General features: G+C 38.1%; 1 protein-coding gene across 3 annotated transcripts in view; it reads left to right on the forward strand.

Annotated features, from left to right (window-relative positions):
• EIF2AK2 (eukaryotic translation initiation factor 2 alpha kinase 2) overlaps nucleotides 1-17,226 on the forward strand; it is an 89,797-nt gene extending 72,571 nt beyond the window's left edge. For 2 of the 3 annotated variants that reach the window (XM_085015893.1, XM_021085862.2), the window contains 3 exons: nucleotides 4,925-5,026; nucleotides 7,873-7,923; nucleotides 8,001-17,226. In XM_085015893.1, coding sequence (XP_084872019.1) covers nucleotides 4,925-5,026; nucleotides 7,873-7,923; nucleotides 8,001-8,123 — 276 coding nt within the window. In that variant the 3' untranslated portion in view covers nucleotides 8,124-17,226. 3 annotated transcript variants of the gene reach the window in all.
• The last annotated feature ends 1,503 nt before the right edge of the window (nucleotides 17,227-18,729 follow it).

Here is an 18,729-nt window from a genome sequence, read left to right on the forward strand (position 1 = left end):
GTAATTGATGGGCATTTATTTAGCTTTTTCCAACTTTTTACATTTACAAACAGGTTATATGTCTTCCTCCTTATGTTTGAATCTAAAAATAAATATTTCTTTTTTTTCCTCTGGCTAAACTTGCAGCATGTGCAAGTTCCTGAGCCAGAGATCAAACCTGTGCTGAAGTTGTAACCTGTGCCACAGCTACAGCAATGCTAACTCCTTAATCTACCACACCACTCGGGAACTTCCTAAAAACAAATATTTCTATGATAATCAATAATAGAATCTTTTTTCATTCTTTGGTTGCATCCATGACATGCAGAAGTTCCCAGGCCAGGTATGGAACCTGAGCCTTAGCAGTGACAATGCTGAATCCTTAACCACTAGGCCACCAGGGAACTCCAATGATAGAATCTTTGAAGTGAAATTACTGGTTAGAATGACAGGTACAATTCAAAGTTGATAAGTGCTGTGAAATTGTCATCCCCCAAAATTGATTCTAGTGTGCTCTCCTACTAAAGTGTGTGAGAATGCCACTTCCTCCCTCACACTCTCAGACCAGGGTATTATCAGACTACAGTTTTGGTCAGTAAGATGAATGAGGCATATTTTGCTATTTCAGTTTTCATTTTCCAGATTTTTTAGTAAGATAGGTCATTGTACATGCATTTACTTAAAAATTTCCTGCAAATTCTCTATATCCTTTCCTCATTTATCTTTTTTTTTTTTTTTTTTTTTTTTTTTTTTTAGGGCTGTACGCAGGGCATATGGAGGTTCCCAGGCCAGGGGTCCAATTGGAGCTGTAGCCGCTGGCCTATGCCAGAGCCACAGCAGTGTGGGATTGAAGCCATATTTGTGACCCTCAGCACGGGTCATGGCAGCGTCGGATCCTTAACCCACTGAGTGAAGCCAGGGATCGAACCCGCATCCTCATGGATGCTAGTTAGGTTCATTAACCGCTGAGTCACAACAGGAACTCCCCTTTCCTTATTTTTCTTAATTAGGTTTTCTTGTTCTAATTTATTTGTAAAGAATCTTTATATATTTTGGGTGTTGATAGTGTACCTGTTATTAATGTAATTTTTCTCCTTTGCTGTCACTTTTTATTTCTTCATTTATAATGTGGCATAGAAGCTTTTAAGTTGTCAAATTTATCAATTTTTCTTTATGGCTAGGGGTTAATCATTTTTATTTTGGAGGTCCTTCCTTCTGTAAGATTATAAAAGTACTTTGTGTTTTTGCTAGTTCTTTGGTTGAATTAATTTTTGTACATATACGAAGAAGGGTTATAACTTGATTTTCCCCAGGTGGATATGAAATTGCCTCATTACATGTATCAAATAGTTAATGATTTAAAACATTATTTTAAGGAAAATTCATAGAGACAAAAAAGTCTGGGGGGAGAGGAATGGGAAGTTGTTATTTAATGGGTACATTTGCTGTTTGGGATGATGAAAAAGTTCTGCAAATAGCTGGTAGTGGTGGAGTTCCCATCATGGCTCAGCGGAAACAAATCTGACTAGTAACCATGAGGACTCAGGTTCAATCCCTGGCTTCACTCAGTGGGTTAAGGATCCAGTGTTGCAATGAGCTGTGGTGTAGTTCCCAGGTGCAGCTCGGATCCCACGTTGCTGTGGCTGTAGCGTAGGCTAGTGGCTGCAGCTCCGATTTGACTCCTAGCCTAGGAACCTCCGTATGCTGCAGGTGTGGCCCTGAAAAAAAAAAAAAAAAAAAGCTAGTAGTGGTGATGGTTATACAACATTGTGAGAGCATTTTTTTTTTTTTTTTTGGTCTTTTTTTGCTATTTCTTGGTCTTGGGCCGCTCCCACGGCATATGGAGATTCCCAGGCTAGGGGTCCAATCGGAGCTGTAGCCACCAGCCTACACCAGAGCCACAGCAACACGGGATCCGAGCCGCGTCTGCAACCTACTGAGAGCATTTTTAATGCCACTAAATTGTACAGATTAAAATGGTTAAAATGGTAAATTTCATATTACATATATTTAACACAATATAAATACACTATTTTATCATATATTAAATTCCCACACACTTAGGATCTATTTCTGGACTCAGTAATCCGGTTGATTTATTTTTTTCTCTTTAGTATCATCCTGTTTTAATTATTATAGCATTATAAAATAAATTTTTGTATTTGAACAAAACAACCTCCCAACATTATTCTTCAGTTAAGAAATGTTCGGAGTTCCCTTCGTGGCACAGTGGTTGATGAATCTGGCTAGGAACCATGAGGTTGCGAGTTTGCTCCCTGCCCTTGCTCAGTGGGTTGACGATCCGGCGTTGCCGTGAGCTGTGGTGTAGGTTGCAGACGCGGCTCGGATCCTGCGTTGCTGTGGCTCTGGCATAGGCTGGTGGCTGCAGCTCCAATTGGACCCCTGGTCTGGGAGCCTCCGTGTGCCGCGGGAGCGGCCCAGGAAATGGCAAGAGGACAAAAAAAAAAAAAAAAAAAAAAAAAAAAAAAGTTCCACCTTCAGCTTTTAGAGTGTGGTAGGTCAATTAGGTCTCAATAAAACTAGAGAAAAAATATTCTTCATGTTCACATTGACTGTTTCGAATAAACTATAGGATCAGCTTGTCATGTTCCATAACTGGCATTTGACAGCAATTGCTTTGTATTTAAGGATTCAGTTGAGGAGAACTGACATCTTTATATATCTGAGACTTCTTCTCCAGGAAACTGGTGTATTTCTCCTACTTACTCAAATCCCCCATCAGTCAGCTTTTGCCCAACTGTGTTGACAAATGACCCTGATTTCTAGTGATCTTCACAATACCAAAGATTTATTTCTCGTTCCCGTGATGTTATGGCTGCGTTCTTGTCTGCAGTTTTGGTCCACATTGTCTCCATTCTAGAACCCAGGCAGAAGGAAGAACCCTATCTGAGTATTGCTGTCCTCATTGCAAAAAGCAGTGTCAGAACCTTTTAAGATTCTGCTTCTCAGTGGCATACATTGCTAAAATCATTGCCTGGAGCACATTGGCTGTCTCAAGGCAAACATAGTGGGGAAATAGCATGCTTTCTCTGAGAGACCAGTGCACAAGCAAAAGAAGTAATACAATCTACCTCAAGACCACTTTTATATTCTTCAATGAAGTTGGAAAATATTTTTGTCTTTGTGAAGATTGTTTATATTTTTAATGCTTTGCCTTGAATTTGTATAGTGTCTTGCTATTGAAAATGGGACTCCTTGTGTCTAATTAGCTATTAGTGAGGCTATTGATTTTTTAAATATATTTACTTATTTTTAATTGTGGTAAAATATGCATAACATAAAACTTACCATCTTAACCAATCTCAAGGGTATAGTTCAGTGGCAGTGAGTACATTCCCATTGTTGTGCTGCCATCACCACTGTCCGTCCACAGAACTCTTCATCTTGCCAAACTGAAACTCTGGACCCATTGACTAGCTCTACATTCCCTCCTTCCCCCAGACCCTGGCACCTACCACTCTGATTTCTTTCTCTATGAATTTGATTACTCTAAGTACCTCATCAAAGTGGAATCATACAGTATTTGTCCTTTTGTGACTGGCTTATCTTGCTGAGCATACCTCCAAGATTCATCAATGTTGTAGCCTGTGTCAGAATTTCCTTCCTTTCAAAGGCTGATATTCCATGGTGTGGACATACCACATTATGTTAATCTGTTCCATCAATGATTAGAGTTGCTTCTACCTTTTGACTACTGTGTATCACTGTATTGCTGCTATGAACATGGCATGAATTGTACAGCTATCAATTCATAAATGTTTGGCATATATATGGACTCATTACTCTAATAGATGTTGATTGATGGCTTTTGTCTATTTTCATATTTTGGGGGTGTTTTTCTTGTTTTTATTTTTGATTGATAAATGCCTTTTAAAGATGATTTTTTTTTTTACTGATAATATATCTTTCAAAATACTTCTACTAATTTGTCATCTAAGAAAAAAATGCACTGAGCTATCTGATGGTTTGAGCTAAGAGTCTAGAATGAAGAGGGGACATACCTCTTCCCTCTGGGGATCATTTGGCATAAAAACATAATTTTTGTGTGTGTGTGTGCAAAACATGAAAGTAGAAGATAATAGGGGTGCCGGTGGCTCCCTTTTAACTCCCACTTATTAAATATCTTCTGCATCCTGTAACTGTCACCTTTTATTGAGGAATAATTTATACACTAGAAAGTAGATAAATCTTAAATGTACTTTTTTTTTTAGTGTTGACAAAGGCATAGACCTGGGAAACCTACAAGCCTATGAAGATGTGGAACATTTTCCTCACCCTAGAAAATTCCCCCCTTTCCAATCCGTAACTCTTCTCCATTGCCCAGAGGCAGCCAGTGCTTTGATTTCTAGCATCATGGATTTGTTTCCCCTGTTCTTGAGCTTCATATGAATGGAATCATACAATATGCGTCCTCTTTTGTATTTGATTATTTCCCTCAGAGTAATGTCTGCTGGAGAACCTCTAGTTGTTGCTTATGCCAGCAGATTATTCTTTTTTGTAGCTGAATACTATTCCACTGTATGAATAAACTATGATTTGTTCATCTATTCTGTTGATGGACCTTTGGATTGCTCCCAGTTATGGAGTATCATGAATAAATCTGCTGTGAACAGTAGCATGTAAGTCATTTACTGGGCATTTTTTAAACTGCATTACCTGATGCGTCTCTTTTTACCCCACAGTCAAACTCTGAGGTTAAAACTATTGTTATCACCTTTTTATGGTTGAGATTCCTACATTGACGGTTAGTGTACAACAGGTAATTCAACAATTTCATGAGAGAGATTTGAACCTGGGCAGTCAGACTCCACAAATCTTGCTAATAAGCATATATTGTTGTGTAATATAAGATATTTGTGTTAAATAACATTTTTGTCTTTAGAATGCATGAGTCACAAATGTGAATACATTTTGGTTTCTTTAGAGTTCTTCAGAAGACTATGGAAATGAAGTGGACATCTATGCTTTGGGGCTAATTCTTGCAGAACTTCTTCACATATGTCGCACTTTTTCAGAAACACTGAAGGTAAATAATCTCACAAAAAAGATTAAGCCACAAAAATGATAGGCTGTCATGTCCAAAGTGCTGCTGCAGCTGTTATTGCCCTTGTGTGAGGATAGCCTGGAGCATATTAGTGTTGACCAAAAATGAAATATGTGTTTGGGGGAGTTCCCTTGTGCAGTGGGTTAAGGATCCGACATTGTCACTTCAGTGACCCTGGTCACTGCTGTGGCATGGGTTTGATCCCTGGCCTGGGAACTTACACATGGCTTCAGGTGCGGCCAAAAAAAAAAAAAAAAAAAAAAAGAATAAAAATGAATTTTTATCTCTTCTAAGTTTGGGCAACCAGTACTTTTTGTTAAAAACCAAATACTCGTCTTCTTTGGAAATAGCTGTTCTTTTTATTGGAGTCAATCTGTAAAATTGTATTGATCGCTTGGTTTGCATAAGACCCTGTGCTAAGTGCTCCAAGGGTTGTAAAAATGAATAAGCCTTGTTTCCAAGGAGCTCATATTCTAGAAGGGAAGATAATGTAAGAGAATACTAAAAATGTTTTAGAAGAAGGCATAACGTAACCTCCTAGGAAGCAGCTAGGAGAGAGGTCTTGCCAGCTGTAGGGATTTAGGTTTCGTGGAGGCATTTAAATTGGGCTCTGAAGGATTGACTGGCTTTTTAAAAAAAATATTATTTTTTAATAGTTATTTCCCCAATACAATTTTTTTTCTACTGTACAGCATGGTGAGCCAGTTGCACATACATGTACACATCCTATTTTCGCACATCATCATGCCCCATCATAAGTGACTAGACATAGTTCTCAGTGCTACATAGCAGGATCTCATTGCTAATCCATTCCAAAGGCAATAGTTTGTATCTCTTAACCCCAAGCTCCCCAACCACCCCACCCCTCCCCCTCCCCCTTGGCAACCACAAGTCTTTTCTGCAAGTCCATGATTTTCTTTTCTGTAGAAAGGTTCATTTGTGCCTTATATTAGATTCCAGATATAAGTGATATCATATGGTATTTGTCTTTCTCTTTCTGACTTACTTCACTCAGGATGAGAGTCTCTAGTTCCATCCATGTTGCTGCAAATGGCATTATTTCGTTCTTTTTTATGGCTGAGTAGTATTCCATTGTGTATATATACCACATCTTCCTAATCCAGTCCTCTGTCGAAGGACATTTGGGTTGTTTCCATGTCTTGGCTATTGTGAATAGAGCTGCAATGAACATGAGGGTGCATGTGTCTTTTTTAAGGAAAGTTTTGTCCAGATATATGCTCAAGAGTGGGATTGCTGGGTCATATGGTAGTTCTATGGATAGATTTCTAAGGTATCTCCATACCAATCTCCATAGTGGTTGTACCAGCTTACATTCCCACCAACAGTGCAGGAAGGTTCCCTTTTCTCCACACCCCCTCCAGCATTTGCTATTCATGGATTTATTAATGATGGCCATTCTGACTGGTGTGGGGTGGTACCTCATGGTAGTTTTGATTTGCATTTCTCTAATAATCAGTGATGTTGAGCATTTTTTCATGTGCTTGTTGGCCATCTGTACATCTTCCTTGGAGAAATGTCTATTCAGGTTTTTTGCCCATTTTTTCAATTGGGTTGTTGGCTTTTTTGTTGTTGAGTTGTATAAGTTGCTCGTATATTCTAGAGATTAAGCCCTTGTCAGCTGCATCATTTGAAACTATTTTCTCCCATTCTGAAAGTTGTCTTTTTGTTTTCTTTTTGGTTTCCTTTGCTGTGCAAAAGCTTGTCAGTTTGATTAGGTCACATTGGTTTATCTTTGCTCTTATTTCTGTTGCTTTGGGAGACTGACCTGAGAAAATATTCATAAGATTGATGTCAGAGAATGTTTTGCCTATGTTCTCTTCCAGGAGTTTGATGGTGTCTTGTCTTATATTTAAGTCTTTAAGCCATTTTGAGAACTAGAACAAACAATCCAAAAATTTATATGGAACCACAAAAGACCCAGAATCGCCAAAGCAATCCTGAGAAACAAAAACCAAGCAGGAGGCATAACTCTCCCAGACTGCAGGCAATATTACAAAGCCACAGTCATCAAGACAGTGTGGTACTGGCACCAAAACAGACATATAGGCCAATGGAACAGAATAGAGAACCCAGAAATAAACACAGACAGCTACGGTCAATCTTTGACAAAGTAGACAAGAACATATAATGGGAAAAAGACAGTCTTCTCAGCAAGCATTGCTGGGAAACCAGAATAGCTGCATGTAAATCAGTGAAACTGGAACACACCCTCACACAATGCATGAAAATAAACTCAAAATGATTGGCTTCTAATGGTCCAAATTAGTAAGAAGGCAATGCTGCCATGGAGACAGGAGTGTGAAGAGTGTGTGTGGGAATAGCGGGCAGTGTCATTTTTATTAGGGCATGTAACTCAAAGGAATCGTGGTTGATGGTACTGGAAAGATATATTGGGCTAAATTAAGGCAGAATATGGATTTCCTTGAGAAGATAGCAGGGAGCCACTGAAGGCTGCAGGCAACTGTATATCCTAGTCTAAAGCTTTGTAAAAGGGACTCGCCTGGAGTTGTGAGCCTTCTCCTCTATAAAACAGGGATAATGAAAATACCTATTGCACAGGGTTCCAAAAAGGACGGAGATAATTTATATGATGCTCTTAACACTTGCACATGCTGTAATGTTCAGGATGGTCATTACATGGTGTGGGTTGGGGAGAGGATTCCTGTTTGCTTCTTGGCGAAAGAAATTTTCCAAAGATCTAGGAAAATCCTAGATTTAGGGTATCCCCAGCCTTGAGTGCTTCTTAAGTTTGTTTTTTCTCCAAAGTGGATAATTGCCTAATGAATATATGTATGTTTATTTTTTAGCTTTTTGAATGCCTGAAGGCTGGCGTCTTAGATGTATTTAACTACAAAGAAGTAAGCACTTAACAATATTGGAATTTTATTTATTGCCATGTTTCATTTCCTAGCATTGACTCTTACTGTCATTACAGAAAGGTCTTCTACGAAAATTACTCTCAAATGACCCCAAGAAACGACCTAATGCATCTGAAATACTGAAGACTTTGAAGGAGTGGAAGAACGTCACAGAGAAAAAGAAACGAAACACATGTTAGATACTAAAAAAAATATCCTGCTTCTAATAGTTGATTTTCCTGTAACTGTCTAAAATTTGCTGGGAATTATTGATGGTATTTCCCTTCTATTTTCATTTTCCCTTAATTTTTTTGCCACATTTGCAGAAAGGTTTGCATTTTTTTTTTGTTACTTTAAAAACATTCTTGAGGAGTTCCAGTCATGGTGCAGTGGTTAACGAATCCGACTAGGAACCATGAGGTTGCGGGTTCCATCCCCGGCCTTGCGCAGTGGGTCGAGGATCAGGTGTGAGCTGTGGTGTAGGTCGCAGATGCGGCTCGGATCCCGCGTTGCTGTGGCTCTGGCATAGGCCGGCGGCTATAGCTCCGATTAGACCCCTAGCCTGGGAATCTCCATATGCCATGGGAATGGCCTTAGAAAAGGCAAAAAGACAAAAAGACAAAAAAGAAAAAAAAAATCTTAAATTTGACTTTTTCCTGACTCATCACCTTATTATGAAGATGGGAAAAAAATCCCTCAAATTTTCTTTTTTATACCAATTAGTTAATCAGTTAATATAATTTATTAAATGTCTACTGTTTCTAGGCCAAAAAAAATAAGACCTATCCCTGTCTTAAATACCTATCAATCCAGATGGAGAAATATGGTAACCATGAAGCGATAAGTAAAAAAGATAAGTACCATCACTTTGGAAAATAATTTGGTACCATCTAGCAAAGTTAAATGTATACAGTGGTCTCTGAAATGCCACCAATTCCATTCCTACTTACATGCCCACAAGAATGTTCATAGAAACCCTGTTTATAATAGTCAAAACAACAGGAAACAATGCTAATGTACACCTGAAGAAGAATGGCTATGTTCCGTAGCACACACTGAATACTATACAGCGGTGCAAATGAATTGCAGCCAAATGCACCAATGTGCCACATCTCTCAGAAACATGCTAAGAAACAGAACAGATCACAGAAAGCTTATACAGAATGATTCCATTAATGCAAAGTTTAAGAACATAAGGGAAATTAGTTTGTTTAGGTATCCAAATGAATGTGGTAAAACAATAAAGGGAAGGAAAAGAATGAGAATTACTAGGAATTCTCTTGTGGTGCAGCAGGTTAAGGACCTGGCACTGTCATTGTAGCAGCTTGGGTCCCTGCTGTGGCAAGGGTATGATCCCTGGCCTGGGAACTAACACATGCCATGGTTGTGGCCCCCAAAAAAGAGTGAGAACTGTTATTAGATTCTAATGGTGATTATCTCTGAGGAGGCACAGAGGTGATGTTATTGGAGACATGACCTAAATACATTTTTTTAACCTATTATAGCAGTTACTTTAAAGAGATGCTAACTGTGCAATAAGGCAGTGGCTGAGTACAGAAAACAGTCAGTCTGGAGGGCGAATTCACTCTATTCTGAGATATCAAGGCACAGGGCTTAGAAGTGACATTCCAGTGAGACTTCCTTGTGTGAGAAGGATTTAGATGAATGGAGAGGAGAGTTCGTGGGTAGTCTGGGCGTGGGGTATGACATGTGTGCTAGAAAAGATAGATGTGAGGAACACTGGGTATACTAGTTTGTTTCCTTGAATTGCTGTAGGGAGTGCTGGAAGATAATTTGGGATGTATCTTGGAAGAACTTGAGGGTTACTTTTAGCTTTACAGCAACCAACTACCCATTCTAAAATTGTCATGTAATTTTACAATTTTTAAAATGAGCAAAGTTAGGCTCAGCAGAAAAATCACAGTAATAGAAAATACTTTTGTAAAGGCTTATAACAATTTTTTTAAAATGCTGCTAAAATCAATGAATATGATCTTCAGCATCCCAAGCAGTATTTAAGGCAAGGTTCATCAGTGAATGCTAAACCTGTTGGTTGAAGAGGTATTGGGAAACAGGCACTATGAAAAGAATTAAATATAATCGCACAGATGCTACTACAAAGGAGAATGTGTATCTTTAAAAAGATCTTGCCACTATAATAACTAAGTGTTTAAATTTAGCATCATCAAAAGCAGGGGAACCTGACATCATGCCTCTCCCAATGTGATGTAATTATACACTCTCACCTATTTAGTTTTCTTGCCCACAGTGTTTAACTGGAATTTAATCATGAGGAAATTATTAGACAAAGCCTGAGCGAAGTCAGTAACTTGGGCTTCTCATAAAGTCAGTATCCTGAAAAAAAGTAGGGGAACTCTTCTAAATAGAAAGAGATGAGAGAGATATAATGACCAAATGGAATGCTTGAATCTTGATTGTAACCTGGATATCAAAAAAAGAAAAACCCAGCAAATAGCTGTAAAAGACACTTTTGAGACAATTGAGAAATTTGAATATAGATTGAAGATTAAATGACATTCCCATTGTGGGAATTCTCACTGAGTTGCCATTGTGGTTCAGTGGGTTAAGAACCCAACTAGTATCCATGGGGATATGAATTCAATCTCTGGCCTCTCTCAATGGATTAAGGATCCGGTGTTGCTGTGAGCTGTAGGGCAGGTCACAGATGCAGCTCAGATCCTGCATTGCTGTGGCTGTGGTATAGACCTGCAGCTGCAGTTCCGATTCGACCCCTAGCCTGGGAACTTCCATATGCTGCAGGTGCGGCCCTAAAAAGAAAAAAAATGACATTACGGAATAATTACTAATTTTCTTAGGTGTGATAATGATAGAGTGGTCATGCCAGGAAAAGTCTTATTCTTAGGCAGTGTGCACAGAAATATTTAGAGGTGAAGTGGCGTGATGTTTGCAACTTCCAAATATTCAGCAAAATCAATGTATGTGTGTATACATACATCGATGTGTGTGTATATATATATGTGTATACACGCAGAAATAGGAAATGGCAAAATGTTAACGATTGAAAAATGGATAAATCTAGATAGAGAATATAGAAATATTTCTTATATTATTCTTGGAGATTTTCTATAGGTTTGAAATTTTTCTGGGTGGAGAGATTTTTTTTTTTAAACTAATACCATTTGGAATTAATGAATAAGGCTAAATTCAAAAGAAAAACCAATGAGTGGCAAATTAGTGTGAATGTGGCCTTATTTTTACCTTCTTTCATTTTTTAAATTGAGATATAGTTGATTTACAATATTATATTAGTTTCAAGTGTACAACATGGTGATTCAGTGTTTTATATATCCTTTCACTTTAATGTTTGTACTACAGTTAGCTACATTTAGTAATTAATTTTATGAAGTAAATATATAGTGCCCCTTGGAAGCTTTTATTTTATTGTAAGTATATATTTTCTCAGCCTAAAAACTATAGTAAATAAAAAATATCCTCTTAATCAGAGGAGGAGCAGGGCAAAGGCCCGGGGCTTTATTTGCCAATTAAAACACATACACAAGAATTCGCATCATGGCTCAGTGGGTTTAGAACCCGAATAGTATCCATGAGGATGTGCTCACTCAGTGGGTTAAGGATCCGGTGTTGCCACAAGTTGTGGCATAGGTTGCAGATATGGCTCGGATCCATAGTTGCTGTGGCTGTGGTGTAGGCCAGCAGCTGCAGCTCTCATTTGACCCCTAGCCTGGGAACTTTCATATGCCACAGGTGCCGCCCTGAAAAGGAAAAAAAAAAAAAAAAACCACAGAGTTTCCGCCGTGGCATGGTGGGTTAATTATCCCACCTACATCACAACTGTGGCTTGGATTCATTCCCTATGCCCTGGGTGTGGCAGAACAAACAAAAATCCACTTACATGCATGCAGAGATTTTGAAAGAGCTATTTTGACCTAGTTGTTTTACTAGAAACAGAACTTCTAGAAAATGTTTATCACTAATCCCCACGTATATTATTTATTAAATGTACACCTAACATAAATACATATATATTTAACATACTCAGCACATATGTTATTTGTATTAGGTGTACTTAGCATAAATAGACACATACATAAGAGTGTGTGTTTGTGTGTGTGTGTGTGTGGCTAGGTACTTAATTTGCGGGACCCAATGCAATATGAAAATATGAGGGCCTCGTTCAAAAATTAACATGTGGCCTTATGCAACCACATAGGTTGCATGTCCATGAAGTCAGATGTGCATAGATATACAAGTGTGTACACACATATCCATACAAGCACACATATGTCTGAAATGTTTAGAAATCTAAATATGAGCTTTCCCAAGACTCCATTATCTAGTATATCTCCTTGAGAGAGAAACTCCGCATCTATTTCCCACTTGAGTATTCACCATAACTTGAGGTTCTTGGCATGTAAACTTTTCATTATGGAATATAGAACAATTTCAATGTTATTCATTTAGTTTTATAAGTTTTTATGTTAAAACATATAAACCAGAGACTAGAATAGGGAAACTCCATGTACCCATTACCCAGCTTCAACAATTATCAATATCCTGCCTTGTTCTATTTACCCCTTCCTTTTTTTTTTTTTTTTTTTTTTTTTTTTTTTTTTTTTTTCCAATTTTTGGCCGCCCTAAGGCATATGGAGTTCCCTGGGCCAGGGATCAGATCTGAGCTGCAGTTGAAATGTAAGCCACAGCTGAGGCAACACTGGATCTTTAACCCACTGTGCCGGGCCAGGGCTTGAACCTGCGTCCCAGCACTCCCAAGACACTGCCAATCCCATTGCACATAGCGGGAACTCCTATCCCTTCCTTTTTAAAAATGTCTTTGCTGAAGGATTTTAAAGTAAATCTCAGACATTGTATCATTTCACTTGTAAATACTTAAAAATTGATTTTTAACAGATAAGGTCTTCATAATTTTAATCAAGCCACACTATCATTGCCACTCAACAAAATTAATAAGATTTCCTTAATAATCATGTCATAATCAGCCTGTATTCAATTTTCCTATCTCAAAAATATCTTCCTCCAGGTTAAGTCAGGATCCAACATTACATTTAGTTAGTATGTCTCTTTTAAAAACTCTATATAACATTCACCCTGTTTTTAATTTCTTTCCTCTTGCTATTTATATGAGGAAATAACTAAATCATATATTCTATAGAATTTCCTCCATTCAAGATCCGGCTGATGGTATCCCCATGGTGTCTAGTTAGATCTAGAAACTTGTCTGAAATTTTTTTCCAGGAATACTCCATAGGTGATGCTGTGTACTTTCTTTTGCATCACTCCAGGAGGCACATGATATATAGTTGTTCCACTTTCAGTGATCTTAAGTTTGGTCAGTGATTTTCGGTGCCATCTACCATCAATCTTCCTTATCAGTCTTTCACATAATGTTGTTAGCAGCCATTGATGATTATTGCCTGGATCTATTATTTCATTAGGATTTGCAAAATAGTGATTTGGAGATTCTATCAAACCTTTTGCATTTATTATCTGTGATTCTTCTGTAAAGATAAACTTCTCTAAAGCTGAATGGGAAAGATGGGATAAAATGTTTATGAATTTTTAGAATGGGTTAGAGCCCCAGCAACCTACAAAGGTGACAAAGAGGTTTTTGTTTTTTAGGCTGGGATGTGACACAACCTTCATTTTGAAACATTGTGTTTAGAATGGGTTGGAGCAGGATAATACTATATCTTTATCTGTTTTTTAAGATACCACATATAAATGATATCATATAATGTTTGTCTTTTTCTGTCTGACTTACTTGACTTAGTATGGTAATCTCTAGAGCCTTCCATGTTGCTTCAAACGGCATTATTTGATTCAGAAAATGCTGTATTTGAAAGATCAGAAATCTGAGCGGCCTGAATAGTGGGAGAGGAGAGAACCAAGAGGAGTTAGCAATTAGTTGGATGTGAGGATTTAGGGAAAAGCGGGCGTCAGAGACTACCTCCAGGTGGGTTTGATAGTGAGTGCCAGGAGTGTGATGCTGTTATAGAAGGTATAGGTCTCAATCAAATTAACCCCCTCAAGGAGCCACACATATTCGAGAGATATTTTGTCTCACACTGTTACCTATTGCACAGTCTTGAGTCAGAATTTAAGCCAATAGTGGGGCCACTGTTCATGTGTCTACCTGGTGGGGTGGAGTGCATTTGGGAGGCAAAGCATTGGGTCTCACTTGGAGATGCTGAGTTTGAGGTGCTGCTGTCATATTCATGGGAGGATGTAGAGCAGACTACAGAAAATGCAGGAGGGAACCTGAGAAAAAGGATAAACTAGAATCATACACAGAAGACGATGTGTATGTTATCTGGAAGTAAGCCCTGATGCTTAACTATGAACCCAAGGCATTGCCAAGGGAGTGATTACATAGAAGAAAGAGGGCTCAGAAACAAAAGCTAAATGTCAATCCACTCCCTAATGTCTGTGATTCTTCCTCTGTGACTGTGAGCTAGCCCAACCCCACATTTCCTTAGAATAGTCACAGACACAGGGACTAGAGTTGATAGGTGTACAGAGGTCCCACTGATGGCTTACACTCTGACTGATAACTCTGTAATGGGTAAAACTTTGAGGCAAACCAAATACCTCTCAAATATGTGTGGCTCTTGAGGAATCAGATTGATTGGGACCTGTATTAGTTTCCTATGGCTGCTGTAATCAGTTACCACAAAATTGGTGGCTAAAAACAATACACATTTACATTCTAACAGGAGACCAGAAGTCTGAAATGGGTTCCACAGGGCTCCTGTTCCCCATCCTGTGTTCAGCATTACCTGAATAAGCCATAGCCTCACAGATCTGCTCAAGATTACCTGGATAGGCTTTCATTTCTATGGCTCTCTGCTATGGTTTCTTTTTTTTTTTTTTTTTCTCTTTTTTCATTTTAAAAAATTTTGTTAAAGAATAGTTGATATACAATGTTATGATAATTTCTGCTATGCAGCAAAATGATTCAGTTATACGTGTACACCAGTTGTCTTTCAGATTCTTTTACCACGTAGACTATCACAGAATATGGGTAGAATTCTCTGTGGTGTATAGCAGGTCCGGGGTGGTCAATCATTCCATATACCTCAGTGTGCATGTGCCAATTCCAAAACCCCAGTCCATCCCTCCCCTCCCTACCTGTCCCCTTTGGTAACCATAAGTTTATTTTCAAAGTCTATTGAGTCTGTTTGTGTTCTGCAAATAAGTTCATTTGCATCCTTTTTTAAATTCTACATATAAGTGACATCATATGATGTTAGTCTTTCATTGTCTGACTAACTGCACTTAGTATGATAATTTCTAGTTCCATTCATGTAGTTGCAAATGGCATTGTTTCATTCTTGTTTATGGCAGAGTAATACTCCACTGTATATATCTACCACATCTTCTTTATCCATTCTTCTGTAGATGGACATTTAGATTGTTTCCATGTCTTGGCTATTCTAAATAGTGCCGCAGTGAACATTGGGGTATATATATCTTTTCAAATTATGGTTTTCTCTGGATAGATGCCCAGGAGTGAGATCATATGGTAGTTCTATTTTTAATTTTTTGAGGCATCTCCACATTGTTTTCCATAGTGGTTGTACCAATTTACATTCCCACCAACAGTGTAAGAGGGTTCCCTTTTATTTGTACCCTTTCCAGAATTTATGTAGACTTTGTGTTGATGCCATTCTGCCTGGTGTAACATGGTACCTTATTGTAGTTTTGATTTGCATTTTTCTAATTATTAGTGATGTTGAGCATCTTTACATGTGCCTTTTGGCCATCTGTATGTCTTTGGAGAAATATCTATTTAGATCTGTCCAGTTTTTGATTGGGTTGTTTGGTTTTTTGATATTTACCAATATAAGTTTGTTTATTTTGGAGATTAATCCCTTGTCGGTTGCCTCATTTGCAAGTATTTTTTTCCATTCTGTGGATTGTCTTTTTGTTCTCTTCCCTGCTATGGTTTCTACCTGAAATCTCCTTTAGCCTTTTTATGTTTTTAAATTTATTTTTAAAATTTTCGGCTATGGCCTCTAATGGCTTGATATGGGATCTTAGTTGTTGGACCAGGGATCAAACCCAAACCACAGCAGTGGAAGCGCTTCTAACCACCAGGCTATTAGGAAATACCTCCCCTTACCTTTTAAAAAAATAACAGCATTATTGAGACATAATTCACATAACATAAAAGTCACCCTCTTTAAAGTATACAGTTCAGTGGTGTTTAGTATATTGCGTTGTGCAAACATCACCACAGTTGATTTTAAAACATTTTGTCACCCTCAAAATGAAACTGCAGTAGCAGTCATTCTTCATCTTCCCTCAACTCTAGGCAATCTACTTTCCATCTCTATAGACATGCCTATTCTGGGCATTTTGTTTAAAGGAAACAAATGAAAATGTGGTCTTTTTCACTTAGTTCATTTTCAAGTTTCATCTGTGGAATAGCATGAATTAGACATTCCTTTCCTTGTTTTTGCCAAATAATATTCAATTACTTGGCTATAACACATTTAATTCACCTCTTCATCAGCTGGTGGACTTTTGGGTTTCTACTTTCTGGCTGTTATGAATAATGTTGCTGTGAGTATTTGTGTACATGTTTTACATGGACACAGGTTTCCATTTCCCTTGGGTGTATACCTAGGGGTGGAGGCACTGGGTCATACTGTAACTCCTTCCTTGTAACTTCGCATATCAAAATTATGTTCTGCTACCATAGTGTTCTACCATTTCCCACTCCGAATGAAATGTCTCCGCAGTACTTCCCTTGTTTAGTACTTCAGATCTGTATTGACCAATCTGCCTTGGAGCTCATTCTTGAATGGGTATTTCCATCCATGTGAATTTCTGGAAAGCAGGGACAAGCTCTCTCATTTTGATTTGCCCCAAGGCCTCAAGTGTATTACCCTGCATGAAGCAGGAACTCTGTAAGTGCTTTTGAATTAGTGGGGAATAAAAGTGTTAAAATTTTGATATGCTTGATCCCACAAAGTGTGCGTAATACTAAATAAAATAATGTTCACTGTAAAATTTCAACAAATAAATGTTAATAAATAACAAAGTAATGGTGGATATGGTTAACCAATTTAGTACATTAAAGCCTATTTAGTTTGAATTTTAGAAGCTCTAGTATTTTGGGTTTATAACTGGAAAAATGAAGCATTTTAGAAATTCTAGATGGAACTTTGAAAATGTAGTACAGAATATACAAAAGTAAATGACAGCGTATGTTAAAATTTACTTTATGATTCAAATTTCACATTGTTCTAAAGAAAATAAAAAAGGCTTTTCAGTGTTTTTCTTGCCTTGGTTTTATTTTCTTTTTTGTCTTTTTAGGGCCGCACTCGCAGCATATGGAGGTTCCCAGGCTAAGCGTCTAATCGGAGCTGTAGCTGCTGGCCTATGCCACAGCCACAGCAATGCCGAATCCTTAACCCACTAAGCAAGGCCAGGGATCAAACCTGTGTCCTCAAGGATGCTATTCTGGTTAACTGCTTAGCCATGACAGGAACTCCTTCCCTTGGTTTTCATTATTGTACAGTTATGAAGTTGTAAAATGCCTATATAATATTGAATAAATATGAGTAAATTTTTACTCATATGAGTAAAAATAAGTTTTCTCATATGAGTAAAATAAAATAAGTTTCTACTCATATGAGTAAAAATAAGTTTCTACTCATATTGAAAGCCTGTATTTTTAACAGTCAGTGGTAAAATGGAGGGATGTCTCCCTCTCTGCAAGGGAGGCTGAGTTCTGGCCTCTGGCCTGGAAATGCAGACAACTCTGGTGGAGTCATGGGTTCCATCAAAGTAATTCTACATTCTCAACATATTCAAGCTATTCTAGGCCATGGGGCAGGTTGCTGCAGAGTCAGTAAGGGGAGAAAAGGAAGCCTGTTCCAAACTGCATTCTGTTTGAAACAATCCATATGGCTTTGGGACTGATTGAATGACAGAATGTTGGGTGAAATGATAGGAAAGGATATGACTAGAATTCCAAGAAGAAGGTATTCTCCTTTTTTAAAAAAATCTGTGTTTAAAACAATGTTATTTTTTAAATGAAAAGGTAAATGTCAGTGTTATCTAACTATATAAGCTCTAATATTTTGTATATGGATTTATATTAGTAAAAATAATCAGGGAGTTCCCGTCATGGCGCAGTGGTTAACGAATCCGACTAGGAACCATGAGGTTGCAGGTTCGATCCCCGGCCTTGCTCAGTGGGTTGAGGACCCGGCGTTGCTATGGGCTGTGGTGTAGGTTGCAGACGCGGCTCGGATCCCGAGTTGCTGTGGCTCTGGTGTAGGCCAGCGGCTACAGCTCCGATTAGACCCCTAGAGCCTGGGAACCTCCATATGCCACAGGAGCGGCCCTAGAAAAGGCAAAAAGACAAAAAAAAAAAAAAAAAATTATTCATTTTCTGAGTGAACAACTGAGACCCAGAAATCAACTAGGTTTTCAGGCTCTGCTGCATCTCAGAAGTGTGGGTAGTGATGCATGGGCCACAGTGAATAATTATGTGAGGATCTCTGGGGGTGGGACCTTTATATTATTATTTTTTAAAGCTCCCCAAGTTTAACTTGGTAATAAGTAAATTGGGTCACATTATGTCAGAGGCTAATACAAGTTGTATTGTTGATTATTTTAACTTGGGCAAGTGTAAGTTAGCTTTTGCTATGTTTTCAGGTATGCTGTTTCTCATAAGAGGTTGACCTCTTGCTCAATGCTACTAAAAGGTGAGCTGTACAAGTGAGGTCACAACTTTACCCAAAGAACAGTCATGCTCTAGTTTAACTTAGG

Source organism: Sus scrofa, chromosome 3 (assembly GCF_054392235.1).
Source record: "Sus scrofa isolate SSC_HxYL_T2T_F1_AM1 chromosome 3, Sscrofa_HxYL_maternal_Yorkshire_Landrace_v2.0, whole genome shotgun sequence".
NCBI lineage: Eukaryota > Metazoa > Chordata > Mammalia > Artiodactyla > Suidae > Sus > Sus scrofa.